Genomic DNA, 15,665 nt, shown 5'->3' on the forward strand with positions numbered 1-15,665 from the left:
AGCGGCCGGCCGCCCTATCCGCTCCTGGGAATGGAATGGGGCGGGGCTTGGGAAGCTGCTATCATGTTGGACAGAGAACGCACGCGCGTGCGCAGTCCCTTGGGCGGGCAACCGAGTCTGAGGACGCCTCGGGGGGGAGGGGAGCGAGGCAACCATGGGCTTGACAGACGTCGATGGCGGCCAATCGGGAGGGAGGAGAAGTCACGTCCATCATCCGCCGGCGCCAATGGAAGGGGGGATTTGGGGAATGCGGGGGGCGGGTCTGCGAAGCGGGTGATGGAAGGGGTTGGGAAATTGGAGATACGTCACAGGGCCCTCGGCCCCCATTTTGCCTCCCGCCCGCCAGCAGCGCGGGGCCAACCCAGGAGGATGGTGACCGTGAGCGAGGACGATGGCGGCGGCGGCTGTCTATAAAAGGCCGGGAGCGTCGAGCCAAGTGAGCTGGTGGGGGAAAAAAAAATTGAGGGAAGGAAGCGAGATAATATATTTTTTATTTCCCCGATGGAATTTGAAAACGATGGAGTGAGGATCGAAGTACCGGAGCGGCCTGAAGCGATCGCCAACGGTAACGGCAAGGCCAGCGGCGGCGGCAGCAGCAGCAGCATCGCGGCCGGCTCGGTGGCTGGCGCCCGCAAGTCGCCGGCTCTGGCCTCCGCGCCGCCTCTCTTCCACATCTTGGTGAAACCGCCGTCCCCGCCCAGCCGTCTTTTAAATATTATGGACAATTTCTCGGATGAGAAGAACAACAGCAGCAGCAGCAGCAGCAACAACGGCGAGGTAGAGTACGAGAGCCTTCCCGAGACCGCTTCCACCTCCACCCACATGATCGCCGGAGCGGTGGCCGGTGTCCTGGAGCATTGCGTGATGTACCCCATCGACTGCGTCAAGGTATCAGCCTCTCCTTCCCCCTCCTTCCCTCCCAGCCTCGACTGGGGTGAGGCTAACACGCTGCCATCTGCCGTAATAACCTTTTGCAAAGCAAAAAATAAATAAATAAATCCAGAGTTGTCCACGTTTTGGAAGAGTTCCCCCCCCCCCCCCCCCCCTTCTGCACATTGCAAGCCTGCAGAGGAGGGAGAGCAGATGTACCTTCCAGCAAACTGCATTTCCAATCAGTTTATAACCGATACCCCCCTCTGGGAATTCACTATGCAGGGTTGTCTTGATCAGGTTTAGCAACGTGTATTTTTGTTGTTGAGAGTCCCCCCCCCCTGCCCAGCCCCTTGGGTTTCAGTCAAAATTGAACATCAGGAACACTCTGATTTTTCTTTATAATTCTTCAGTTACTGGTGACTTTAAACTGCAGTTTCTCGCCAAACGGAGGTTAGAAAGAATACGGGCAGCCGTGTGTTGATTATCTTCATTTTTTTCTTTTATCTTCATTTTAGCATTCTTGTATTGCAACTGAGAGAAGAGCAAGGGGTGCACATTGTTCTACAGCTTGATTATTCTGGGAAAGTCTAGTTTCCTCAAAATACAAATGGATATGGGGGGGGGGGGGCGGGGAAGTAAGGGTACAACCATAACTACACATCAATATGTGATTCTTTATGCATTTTTCAGTCACCTTGTTGGGATACTGTTTTGCACAAAATTGAGAGATGAGGAACACATCGACCTGTATTTATTTTGGTGAATCACTGGTGGAAAGACTAGGGCTTCGGAGCATTTTTCCTATAATTCCTCATGAAGGAGGGAAGGGAGGCAGGAAAAATATGCCAACATATGCTGCTTTATAAAATATCGTTGGGAGAGTTGAGGCTTGTTTGAGAAAACCCCAAATTGTTTAGGATGCTGCATGAGTGGACTGTGGAGTAACTGACTCAACTTTTTGAAGTCACATTCAGAAAGGTTAAAAGGTATCATGGAAGAGAATCTTCCGCAACCTACAAATGTGTGGGTGGGGGGTTGTTAGCTGTAACTGGACCAGCGCACAACTACATTAAATTAATGTACATTTTAAAAATGTCTGGAGAAAATTTATTTCCAAGTCTCTGGACAATGACATTTATAAATTTGGAACTCGGGAGGATTTGAGGTACTGCAGCAATTACAATCTCGTTTGTGAACTTCTTCAGTCTGTTGCCTCGCACAGCACATTGGCTTCAAATGTTTCTCCCTTTTTCAAACCATGTGTTTGTATGGGGATTGGTTGGGGTTGCCCTCATGCTCAGTAAGTGAGCTGATGTGTTTGAGATTTCACTTAGGGGACTGTTGGAATCTTGTTTTTGATTCTGACTTCCTCCAAGAAAACTTGCACTTGGAGAGTTTGACCAGGGTTTGAGCAGCACACTTTGCGAAAGTCATAGTTTGTTTACAATGTGCGGGGTAAGTTTTTCACGCAGAGAGTGGTGGGTGCCTGGAACGTTCTGCCAGAGGATGTGGTGGAAGCAGGCATATTAGCAACATTTAAGCATCTGGATGGGTGTATGAATAGGGAGGAAGTAGAGGGATACGGACTGAGTAAGTGCAGAAGATTTTGTTTTTAGTTAGGGCACAGGCTTGGGGGGGCTGAAGGGCCTGTACCTGTGTTGTCATTTTCTTTCTTTTTTGATACTCTTGGTTTTGGGAAGAAGGAAAGAAGAATTAGTATGTCTTTACTCCAGAGTAGTCTTCATGACAATGTTTCATCTGTTTTGCATTGTGGTTATTTGTGCAACTAATTATGGAGAACTTAATTTTCCTGTTTTCTATCTGTAAGTAAGCTGGAATGGATTTGACATTCTTATGTTTTACTTGATTCACAGTGCTGTTTTTTCAGTGATTTGGTAAAATAGAATGTCTATTATACAATTCCCATACATTTTCAGAAAGTCCTCACTTGTAAAAGGAGATATTGGCAGCCATTTTGTTACTGAGGGTAACCATAAGCAGATTATTTACTAATGGGTAACTGCCTTAACTAAAATCGGGAGTTGTACCTTTACATACAAGTGTGGCATATAGAAACTACTGGTGGTTTGGGTGAACATTAATGGCCGTGCTCTATTTAATGACTGATCTGACAAGATATGCTGAGTACAATCTGTCCAGGCACTGCCTTTTGTAACTAAGATATTCTAGTTGTACATGGAGTAATTGTTGTAATTCAGCATCTGTTTCAATGGATATTTTGAAGCTGTATTAGAACCAGATCGAGCGTAAATACTGATTTTGGTGAGTGTCGTTTAAGTACACAATTTTAGGACTCGAGCATTAGCCTCTTTCTGTAGGCCAGTTCACTATCCTTGCACTTCACTGTTGAGATCAAAGTAACCAGTTAGCTGGCCTTTTCTGGGTTGGACACTTTACAATAAGGCCCTTTTAGGGTTTAAAATATGTAATCTGAGTGACAGAATTTAAATGCAGTAAAGGTAGAAACCTTAATTTGCTTTGCCGCTGTAAATCTTTGCTGAGCATTTTTTCTTTTTCGAAATTTCAAATACCCAATTCTTTTTTCTTCAAGTTAAGGGGCAATTTAGAGTGGCCAATTCACCTACCATGCACATCTTTGGGTTGTGGGGGTGAAATCCACGCAGACTCGGGCGAATGTGCAAACTCCACATAGACAGTGGCCCGGGGCTGGGATTGAACCCGGACCCTCAGCTGCTGTAAGGCTGGAGTGCTAACCACTGTGCCACCGTGCGCCCTTTGGGCATTTGTTGTAAGTGATTATGCAACATGCCAAGGCTGAGCATAAATATACAGATAAAAATTGTAGAGTACCTGACCTAGAAACACTGTATAGCCTGTCTGAACCAAGCAAGAACTTTAATTCAGTACAGTGTAAGAAATTAACTTTATTAGAAATAATTGCGCTGCTTGTAGATTAGGTTTTCTCCTACATTGGAGGATGGGGTGATTACCCTGTTTCGTGTGGCATGTAAAAGAAGCAAATATGGAAATAATGCGTTGCTGGCAGAAACCTTCCTCATGATCTCTATTGGCCTCTTATTTTAAATTGATCAAGTGCACAAATTGATAGTGGCATGGGTTATGGGTACAGTGGTGTTGAAGCTTTTAATATGAAGGATTAACTTTTTTCAGGGAGGACTGACAGTTATTAGAAAATATGTCTTCACTGATCACCAGGCAGCTATTTTCATGTGATTGTCCATATGTACACTTATTCCTCAGTAGCCAGTTAACCAAAGGGGGAAAATATGCTGTTGTGCAGAAAGAGTCAATGGAAGTAAATTAAATCAAATATTACTTAATACATTGACATTGCAACTCTGTCAGTGCCTGAGGATTGGCAGCCAGAATTCTAATGACCTTGTGGCTCTCCTTGCTGACAGCTGAGGAGCTGGTAGACAACAGTTTGTAAACCTGTGATGGGATAGTTTAAAAAATAAAATAAATTTAGAGCTGGTAGACAACAGTTTGTAAACCTGTGATGGGATAGTTTAAAAAATAAAATAAATTTAGAGCACCCAATTAATTTTATTTTCTAATTAAGGGGAAATTTAGTGTGGCCAATCCACCTAGCCTGCACATTTTTGGGTTGCGGGGTGAGACCCACGCAGGCATGGGGAGGATGTGCAAACTCCACACGGACAGTGACCCGGGGTCAAGATCGAACCTGGTTCCTCAGAGCCGTAGGCAGCAATGTTAACCACTGCGCCACCGTGCCGCCATGATGGGATAATTTCATATGAATGCTGAATTTAGTTTGATAGTATTAAATGTTGCATATAATTAAAATTTTGGATATAAACGTTACATTTGCTAAGAGTGCTGTAGCCCAGTGTCCAGATTTATGCCTCAACTAGCAGAACTAAAACGATCTGTCTGATCATTATCAAATTGCCACTTGTGAAATCTTCCTGTACTCAAATCTTTGCCACGTTTCCTACATTACAATATTGACTTATTTTGAAAAGGTGCTCTGTTGGCGCAAGGGGCTAAATGGTCCTGATGTGAAAGATGCTGATAACTGCAGGGTATATGTATCTTGTGACTCCTACATGGAAGGGCTACTGACACACAAGATACTGATCATTAAACAGAACAAGGACAAAGAAGTGTTGTGGAACATGGTTTGACTCGCTGTTACAGACTTTGTAAAGACTTTTCTACAGGTAACCTACAAGTCAGTAGGGATAAAGTAAATGGCTTATAAACTGAAACTTCCAAGTGCAAGTTAAAGAAAGTGTTTGTAGCTACATGTTTTTAAGTGTTTTTTTGTATGGAAGGGGAGTGAATCACTGAGGGAATCATGACGTGGTTAGTACCATGAGAGTCATCGTGACTTGCAGTTTTCGAATATCCATGGGTGTTGGCTGTCTTTTAAGAGTATGTTGCCATGTAGAATAACTAATTAGTATTGTTAACAATGGTGAAACCATAAATATGAGTGAGGGTGGAATAATTGTTTAAAAAGTGCTGACCTGAGCTGTCTGAGACCAGGAATATCAGATTGCAGCAATGCTTGGGAAGAAAAAGCATAGTCTTGTCTGTTTTCTGTTGTGGGAAATGCTCCCATTGATCACTTCCCATTGTACAGAGTTCTCTCCATTAATACCAGGAAACAAATAACCTGTCTTTAGAACAAAAATATGTTTGTGCATTACCATCATGAATAATGTCTCACAGGCCAGGAATACTAAAATACTATCGTATTGTAGGAATAGGCTGAGAGCACAGGCTGCAAAAATAGTAGATCCTTGAGTATGAAAGATGGGCTGTGAAAGGGTGTATTTCTATTTAGTATATTTCTACAAGATAGTATTAATTTATTCTGGGTGGCAAACAGCAAATGTTGAAAACATTCAGTTAATATTTTTGGTGTGAATCCTTCACACTGGAGCATGTTAATAGAACTCAACATTTGAAAGAGTAGAACAAATGTGTCCTCCAATGAAGTGCATCAGTGGCGATCAGGAGATAGTTGAGTGCTGGCAATGAAACTAGCATGTAATACAAGCCACATGGTGTAGGACATGCTTATCCTCAACTAGACTCAGCATTAGAGGTTTGAGAGTTTGGAGCTCTATTCATGATGTGTACAAGAATAATGTTGAGTAGCAAATTAAGTTTGAACAAATTTACAGTCTAGTTGGTACTGTGCTTTTAAATTAATAGACTTTTGTACGTATTTCTTACAAAACTGATTTTTATCTGTCGCTGATTTCAGAGTTGTCATTCTGTAATAACTATATGCCACAATCCACTGTTCACCAGGACACCTGCATCCTTTTTTGGTGTGTGACCATGCACATGATTTTTAATCCTCGTCACCCGACATGACTTGCCAGAGCCTGATATCTATGTTTTGTAAAAAAATAAATTTAGAGTATCCAATTAATTTTTTCCAATAAGGGGCAGTTTAGCGTGGCCAATCCACCTACCGTGCACATCTTTTGGGTTGTGGGGGCGAAGCCCACGCAAACACCGAGAATGTGCAAACTCCACACGGACAGTGACCCAGAGCCCGAATTGAACCTGAGAGCTCGGTGCCGTGATATCTATTATTGCAATCAGCTGATACTTTTCCAAAATTGTGATTCTTGGTAAATTAGTATTATTTGCTGCTTGAGATAGAGGCAGGATAGGCATGTATCTGATTTTGTACACATGGCCACTGTCTGCTCCCACTGGCAAAAATCACTGAATAGTGATTAAGATTGTGAATTGAGTTTTCTTGCCATTGTGTATCAAATCCCTGATCCTGGGCAGTATAGCACTAAAGCTGCTGAATCTTTGGTGCAATGATAAAAATGGAAGCTCAATCTGTAATGGATATATATCGAAGATACCGTGGCACATTCTATCCTGGCCAATGTTTTCTTAAATCATTATCGAGAATTTTAAAAAAAACTCGCACTGTAGTGCAGCTCACTGATTTTCGAGAGTCGTTGCTGTGCGTAAAATGGCTGCTGTGATTAACTACAAGGTATTAGTGACTGAAACTTTTAAAACTTGTCTTTCTTCATACTTTGCTTCAAAACAGCATTAGTGAATCTTACCTCTAGTACAATTTGTAAGAATGCACATAGAGCAAAGAGTGGCTTGTCCACCTCTACTCCACTGTAGTGCTTGGATGAGATCAAACATTTGCTGAATTGCTATATTTCAAGCTTCCTTCTTGTGAAGACTGCCGGACTAAAAAAAATGGGCGAATTGATGATGCACCTTGTTCAAATTGTCTGAATGGCCCAGTTTGCCCTTCCCTTGTTTGTGTAGTTATTTTCATGATCTAACTGTAACTTTGTACATTTAACTGTGCATCTTTTAAACAAATGATTGTTATACCATCAAAATATTGCTATCTCCAGATTAGCATTTAACTTTTTTGAATTTTAAGACATTGCTGTGTAGGGTAGCAGGAAAGTACATGGATTTTTCTGATTTGAATAGCCATCAATTACATAAGAATATGTGTAGCCATTCAGCCCCTTGAGCCTGTTCTGCCATTCAATGAGATCATATGATCTGAGACCCAACTCCATATACCTGCCATTGGCCCATAACCCTTAATATCTTTGCTCAACAAAAATCTATTTATCTCAGATTTAAAATTTACAGCTGACCTAGTTTCGACTGCTGTGTGTGGGAGAGAGTTCCAAACCTCTACCACTCTTTGAGTGAAGAAGTTCTTCCTAGCATCCCTTTTGAATGGTTTGCTTTAACCCTTATTTTTAGATTATGCCCCCTTGTTTTAGAACCTCCAACCAGTGGAAATAATTTATCTTTACCTACCCTGTCTGTTCCTGTTAATATGTTGAATCAGATCACCCCATAACCATCTAAGTTCTGGTGAAAACAGGTCCAATTTGAGTAATCTCTGCATGATTCAACCACTAGAATCCAGCTATCATTTTTTTTGTAACCCCATGTTGCACTCCCTCCAAGGCCAAAATATCCTTCTGAAGACCTGGTGACCAGAACTTTTGACAGCATTCCAAGTGAGGTCTAACCAGGGTTTTGTATAGCTGCAGCATAACCACTGTGTCATTCTATTACAGTCCTCTAGATATAGAAGCTAGCATTCCATTAGCCTTTTTGCTTATATTTTACACTTGTTCCTGGCATTTTAAGGACTTATGCACCTGAACACCCAAGTCTCTTTGGACATCCACTGTACCTAACCTTTCCATTTAGAAAGTACTTTGCTCTCTCCTTTTTTGGTCCAAAATGGTAACCTCACACTTGCTTATATGAAATTACATCTACCAGAATTTTGTCCATTCACCTAGCTCCTTGCAATTTTCTGCTATTTTAGAATCATAGAATTTACAGTGCAGAAGGAGGCCATTTGGCCTTCGAGTCTACACCGGCCCTGGGAAAGAGCACCCTACCCAAGATCACACCCTATCCCTGTAACCCAAGAACCCCACTCAACCTTTTTGGATACTAAGGGCAATTTAGTATGGCCAATCCACCTAACCTGCACATCTTTGAACTATGCGAGGAAACCCACGCAGACACGGGGAGAATGTGCAGACTCCGAACAGACACTGACCCAAGTCGGGAATCGAACCTGGGACCCTGGAGCTGTGAATCAACAGTAAGGGGCAGCGCAGTGTTTAGCACTACAGTAGTCCCCCGTTATACCGCGCTCCGCAATACCGCGGTATACGGCGGGGGGACTTATGGACCCCAACTTACTCGGCCGCTGAAGTTCGCCACCTCTGCCGGAACAATTCACCAGCTTGACCCGGGACGGGTGGTGGGGCAGTGCAAGGGAGGAGGAGGGAATGGGAAACGCAGCCCCTGGATCATCCCGCACATGGATCGTCCCGCGCAGCGATCTAGCTCCTCAAGACCAGAATCCTTAGCACCGTCAGCAACGCAGAGGAATAGGCTGCCGATATGTGTGGATGTAGCCTGGGGTGGGAGGGTGGTGTCACAGAGCCAAGGTGGAGCCCTTGCACCCCGGGAGCGTGGGTGTGAAGCCCAAGTTGCCTTGGCCAAACAGGCGCGAGCACTCTTGCTGTCTGTATTGTACAACATAAGGTGATAAAATATTTAAACACTTTGTATATTTTATAATCTCTTTCCCTGCAGTTCCTATTTTTATTCATCTAATTTTACTGCACTTTTAAACTATGTCTATACTGTATTTTAAATTTCTTTTGGACGTTAAAGTAGACTTTGTAAAACCTTTTCCCAACTTACCTTTAATTCTTGGCTCCCACCGTCAATTTGGAAAACGGGAGCAACTTGCAATAAAGTGGAGGGAGTTTGACCAAAAAGCAGAAGCAAAAGCATTTTTCTTGTCACCTGGAAACTATAACAAATGCTGTTCACACCAACACCATGTTAATCTGTACAGCCGGGTGCTGTCAGCTTCCCTCTCCGGATCAAAGTGAGCCGGCCGCTGAAATTGACACTGCCGGCTGATTGGACATTTCACATCTTGGATATCCGCGGCTCGGATGTAACGCGGGTGGCTGTCTTGGACCCCGACACGCGCGTTATAAAGTAAAAACTTTAGACAGATATCAATTGAAGACTTTGCTCTGCACAATCAAAATTATATCATGTTAAATTCTAATTTATTTTTTGTCTCCAGGTAAACTGTCCAAGTTGCAATGCAAAACAACTATTCCAAATCTGTGCCCTGTATAATTGGAGAAATGTTGGAATGTGAAGAGTCTGGTGCAACCACATCTCATGACTACTGCATTTCATTCTCACTCTTGAGCCTGTTGAATAAATTTGAATGCCACTCTGGCAGCCATCTCCCAATCCTCTGCCAAAACCACATGGAAAGTTTTGGAGTAGTAACTTGAGGGATGATTGCTTCCATTAAAATAAAACACTTTTTCTACAAAACATATTATTGCATCCAAGGCGGGAGAAAATCTCCGAACCTAAATCCTCAATCACTTTCATTAGCAGAGATTTGCTTGGTGTGGCCACTTGTCACAGGAAGCAATGTCATGGGAGTCTTTTATTTATAGTTTCTTCTCTTTCCACTTGTGTTCCACACATCCTGACGCATACATTCCTCAGCTATATGGCTCCAAAGTGCATAGCATAGATCTAAGGGACCAGGTGAGGGGGAAGATGATCTTTATTAATTGGGTCATACTCTAAAGGAGAGGTCTTTTAAATGTGTTTGTATTTTTGTGTTGAAGTATTCAGAATTGTGTTCAGGAAATGTGAGCAGGGCTGGTAATACAATCTTGGCTGAGTCAAATTAAATAGCTCAAACTGCTTTTACAAGCCTGATTTTCAAGATGTCTGCATTCAGTGCATAAAATGACATTATTTGGGAAGGTAAAATTTCACGGTGTCAGTGGGAATTGTTTTGTAGTTGGCAGACCTTTAATTCCCAATGAAAGGAAATCTTGAGGAAACGTGTACACTTGATCAGAGATGGGCCAACATGAACAATATTATTCTGATCAGTAGACCTGTAATAGTCTGTCATTGTACTTTTTTACTTGGCCAATTGAAGTTAATTGAATTTCATAGATAGACATGGGTGTAAGTGTGGTGTGGTTGGAGGGTTCTAGTAGATCTATAAATATACTTCAGGGAAGTGTATTTGGAGATCGAATCTTTACGTTGCAAAGTTCTAATTGCCCTCCAATCAGAGGGGGGTGAGAAGGGTGGGGGCTGAAGTGTAGTGGGAGGGTAGAGAGAGAGAGGGTGCGAAGGGAGAGAGAGTGAGAAGGTAGAGTAAGGGGTGATTCCCGGAAGGGTATGTTTTTTTTTAGTTCAGATGGGCAGCATGGTCGGTGCAGGCCTGGAGGGCCGAAGGGCCTGTTCCTGTGCTGTAATTTTCTTTGTTAACCCAGCGATGCACCTGAAACTGAGCCTTTACTATACAGAGCACAATCTGCTTGTATTTTGAGGAGGTATCCTCTTAAAATCCTATGAGATTATATGCCAGACTGCTGTCGAAAGCAAGAGGGAATAGGAATGAAAAGGGTCTCCATGTTTCGAAATGGCTGTTTCAGGATAATGGAAGATCTTGTTTTTCCAGGTAACATTGGAATGTTCATTACCCCAGTATACAAAAGTGAAACTTGGTAGCACTGCTGCCTCATGGCGCTGAGGACCTGGGTTCGATCCAGGCCCTGGGTCACCGTTCTCCCTGCGTCTGTGTGGGTCTCACCCCCACAACCCAAAGATGTGCGGAGTAGGTGAATTGGATACTCTAATTTTATATCAAAAGTGAGACTTGGAATGGCGGCTTTCAAATCATTTGCTGTTCACGGCCATTTAGTTTCTGGCATGGGTTTATTGGATAGAAACCGTAGCTGATTTTGAAAATATATCTAATTTTTTCTTTTTTTTCCCGTTCGCTGTTGTTGCAGCTATTTGGATCTGCTAGATAAGCCACAGGCCAGGAAGGTCCCAGATATTATTACACCTATCTTATAGTGAAGGTACACATCAAGATAACAGAACCATTCATGATAGTATGTCTGTCAGACTAATGCTTCCCTTAACAAACAAAGGAATCTTTTTCACCAGGCTGTGACGCTGCTACATCCTGGCAGTGGGTGAATGTTTGGAGACTGCCTGTGGGAAAGGGGAGTGAGGTTGAAAATCCTGTAGTCAAAAGTATGCCAAAATCTTGGTAATGTAGCATAGATAGCAAAAGAGGCAGGCACATGGGAAATTAAATTTAATGCAGAGTGAGAACTGATGCATTTTGCAATGAAGAATGCGGATAGGTATATTAAGTTATGCAGTTTATAAGCGGCTGCAAGATCAGAGATTTGAGGGTTCACATGGACAAATCTTTGAAGGTGCCCAGAGTTTAAAAAACCTGGTCTTTTTATAATTGCAAGCATAGAAGTTATTTTAAATCTTTTATAAATGTCTGACAGGGTGGCATGTGGTGCAGTGGGTTAGTCCTGCAGCCTCACGGCGCCGAGGTCCCAGGTTCCATCCTGGCTCTGGGTTACTGTCCGTGTGGAGTTTGCACATTCTCCCGTGTTTGCGTGGGTTTCGCCCCCACAACCCAAAGTTGTGCAGGGTAGATGGATTGGCCTCGCTAAATTGCCCCTTAATTTGGAAAAAATTAATTGGGTGCTCTAAATTTAAAATAAATAAATAAATGTCTGATTAGTCCTCCACTAGAGGACTGGACTAGAGTACAGTTCCGGGACCAAATGTTTCCTGTGCTCTTTATAAAAAAAAAAAAATTATAAAAACAATTATTATTATTTTTTTCCAATTAAGGGGCAATTTAGCGTGACCAATCCACCTAGTCTGCACATATTTGGGGCGAAATCCACGCAGGCATGGGGAGAATGTGCAAACTCCACACAGGCAGTGACCAAGGTCCATGATCAAGGACCTTGGTGCCGCGAGGTAGCAGTGCTAACCACTGCGCCACTGTGCTACTCCCCCCGCCACCCTTTTTACACAACAGTTTCCACATCACCATAACTTGTTACTTGTGTTTGATCATTCTTTTCATCTTCCCTCTGGTTCTTTCCGTTAAATCTGGATACTGGATTTTTTTTCAATGAGATAGATCCTCTGATAGATATCAATTCGGGCAGTAGGAGAATCCCTTTAAGCTAGTGCTTTGGGATCTTTGAATCCATCGGAGGGGACAGCAATGCATCTCGTTTAGCACTTCATCTGAGACTGTACCTCTTAACACCAAATGTCCATCAACACACACTAACGTGTCATCCTACATTCTGCCCATGTTTTTGTAATAATTCCAAGATGCTCTAACATGAAGCAAATAGCTAACATGGAATCCAGTCTGACTTATTTGGGAACTAGATTTTTCAAAATTGATCTTCTCTATGTAATATTCAGGTCTTCCACTCGGCTGAGGTTTCCGGCCCAACAAGAGATGAAGGAAAATGACAAGTAATGGGAGAAGCAGAGAGGGAGAGTAATTTTTGTAATAAAAACAGTGCTGGAAATACTCAGATCTGCAGCATCTGTGGAGAGAAAAACACTTCATGTTTTGAGGCAAAAATGATTTCAAAACTGGAGGGTAGAAAATGCTGGTGTAAGAGAGGAGGAAGTACAAAAGGAAAGACCAGGAATAGGGTAGCGGGCAGGAGAGATTAACTGACAAAAGATGTCATGTAGTAAAGAGACAAATAATTTGTCCAGAGTAAGTGATTGCAAATGCCAGAATAATTAACAGCTCTGTCCGCAAATAAAAACAGGGAAAACCAGATTCAAACTGTACAGTGACCAAAATGAGGTTTGGAGTTCATGGTCTGAAGTTGTTGAACTCAATGTTGTGTCCAGAAAGTTGTAGAATGCCCAATTGGAAGATGGTGTACTGTTCCATGAGCTTGCATTGAGCTTCACTAGAATTATGCTGGCTGAGGACCGGAATGTGGGGGAGCAAGGGGCTGAATTTAATTTAAATTTTTTTTTAGAGTAGCCAATTCATTTTTTCCAATTAAGGGACAATCCACGTTTCCTGTACATCTTTGGGCTGTGGGGGCGAAACCCACACAAACACGTGGAGAATGGGCAAACTCCACACGGACAGTGACCCAGAGCCAGGATCGAACCTGGGACCTCGGCGCCGTGAGGCTGCAGGGCTAACCCACCATGCTGCCTCTGAATTCAAAATTAACAGTGACAGAAAGCTTAGGGTTATGCTTGCAGACTGAGCGGAGGTGTTGCGGTTGGTTAGCTCAGTTGGCTGGATGGCTTGATAGTGATGTGGAGCAACAGCATGGGTTCAATTCCCGTACCAGCTGAGTTTATCCATGAAGGCCCCCGTCTTAACTTTGCCTGAGGTGTGGCCACCCTCTGGCTAAATCTCCACCGGTCAGCTCTCTCCAAAGGTGAGAGCAACCCTTGGTGACTATGGCGGCTTTCTTAACTGCAAAGCAGTCATTCAATTTGAAGATACCCAATGTCGGCGACATCTGATTGTGAGCAGTGAATACATGTTAAATTGAGCGAAACACAAGTATCTCGCTGCTTCACCTGGAAGAGTAGTTTTGGGCCTTGGATGGTGAGGGGAAAGGAGGTAAGGGGGCAGCAGCTAGACCACCTTGTTTAGATTGTTGCTTCTAATAAGTCAACTGGGCTCACCAGAAGCCCTCCCAACAGATCCAGCGGCTGCTGTTTTTTGTTCCAGCAAAATCTTTCCAATTAAAGAGGCAATTTAGCATGGTCAGTCCACCTGCCCAGCACATCTTTGGGTTTTGGGGTGAGACCCACGCAGACACTGTGAAGATGTGGAAACTTCACACGGATAGTGACCTAGGGCCGGGATCGAACCCATGTCCTCGGTGCCATGAGGCAGCAGTGTTAATCGCTGCGCCACAGTGCTGTTTTAAATGCGCTTGTTTCACTTAACTGCGGAGTCTGCCCTCCCAGCCCACTCTGCTGGATTTCTTTCAGTCCCAATTTTCATTTCCTTAAAAAAGATTTGGTGTATTTTGCCATAGCTGCTGCTTTTTTCTATTTCATACTTTTAGTTCCAAAGAGCTTCAATGTATCAGCATAAGTTGATAACTATATTTTTATTTTGCAAGATTCCGATTTATCTATTATCATCTGATCAGTGACCTTTTATCAACTGTGTACTTTGCTTTTTTTACTCCTCATTCGAGGTGTGTGGCGAAGTGGTTAGCACTGCTGCCTCACGGCTCCAGGTACCCGGGTTCAATTCTGACCTCGGGTGACTTATCTGTGTGGAGTTTGCACTTTCTTCCCCTGTCAGCGTGGCTTTCCTCCGGGTGCTCCGGTTTCCTCCCGCAGTCCAAAGATATGCAGGTTAGGTGGTTTGGCCATGATAAATTGTCCCTTGTGTCCAGAGGTTAGGTAGGGTTATTGGGCTTAAGTAGGGTGTTTTTCAAGGTTGGTGTAGACTTGATGGGCCGAACGGCCTCCTTCTGCACTGTAAATTTTATGAGGAGCAGATGCTGGCCTTTGCAGTGACGTTCTCATCCCGTAATTTTATTTTAACTCCACTCAGACTAATAACTTGTAAAATATAAATTTAATCAGAGTGCAAATTGTGATGTGTTTGGTACTGTTGCAAGCCGCCTTTTCAAATGCGTAAACATTTAAAGCATGGCATTGTAATGTTTTGATTAAGAAATAGAGCATTCTCCTTGTAAATATCTTTTGTTATTCAACAAAAGGAGTGTATTATCCTCTTTACAATTGATAATACTATCTCTGGTACTCCCACTGCATATTTTGTGTTTCCAAAATCCCCTCTGCAGATTGCTGTGTAATAGTACCTGATTAACTGAAGATGTATAGAGTATTGTTGACTGCAGACTGTTAGACATTCTGAAAGCAAATCTGCATATCACAGTTCAGAGTTAGATTAGAGCTGTAAATCCAACCATATCTTGTATTTCCTTTGCAAGACACACAAAAAAGGATTTAACAGCTATATGTGCCTTTCATGACCTCAGGACATCCCAAAGCACTTTGCAGCCAATTGAATACACGAGTAGTAAACCACTCTTGCAGAGTTGCCAACTAGCACAGATTTTCTGTATTTTATGCGGAAAATCCGTTCAAGTACGGAAGTACGCTTTCTCTCATTGAAATACAGAAAAGGGCAGCACGGTGGCGCAGTGGTTAGCATTGCTGCACGACGGTGCCGAGGTCCCAGGTTCGATCCCGGCTCTGGATCACTGTCTGTGTGGAGAGTTTGCATCTTCTCCACTTGTTTGCGTGGGTTTCGTCCCCGCAACCCAAAGCTGTGCAAGGTAGGTGATTGGCCATGCTAAATTGCCCCTTAATTGAAAAAAATTAATTGGGTA

General features: G+C 43.1%; 1 protein-coding gene across 2 annotated transcripts in view; it reads left to right on the top strand.

The window, feature by feature from the left end:
* Positions 1 to 300: 300 nt before the first annotated feature.
* slc25a28 (solute carrier family 25 member 28) overlaps positions 301 to 15,665 on the top strand; it is a 52,564-nt gene continuing 37,199 nt past the window's right edge. Inside the window, exon 1 of one of the 2 annotated variants that reach the window (XM_038773277.1) lies at positions 301 to 888. In XM_038773277.1, the coding sequence (XP_038629205.1) occupies positions 502 to 888 (387 nt within the window). In that variant the 5' untranslated portion in view covers positions 301 to 501. The remainder of the gene's footprint in view (positions 889 to 15,665) is intronic. The other variant, XM_038773278.1, reaches the window with a different exon arrangement.

The sequence above is a fragment of the Scyliorhinus canicula genome, chromosome 16, assembly GCF_902713615.1.
Source record: "Scyliorhinus canicula chromosome 16, sScyCan1.1, whole genome shotgun sequence".
NCBI lineage: Eukaryota > Metazoa > Chordata > Chondrichthyes > Carcharhiniformes > Scyliorhinidae > Scyliorhinus > Scyliorhinus canicula.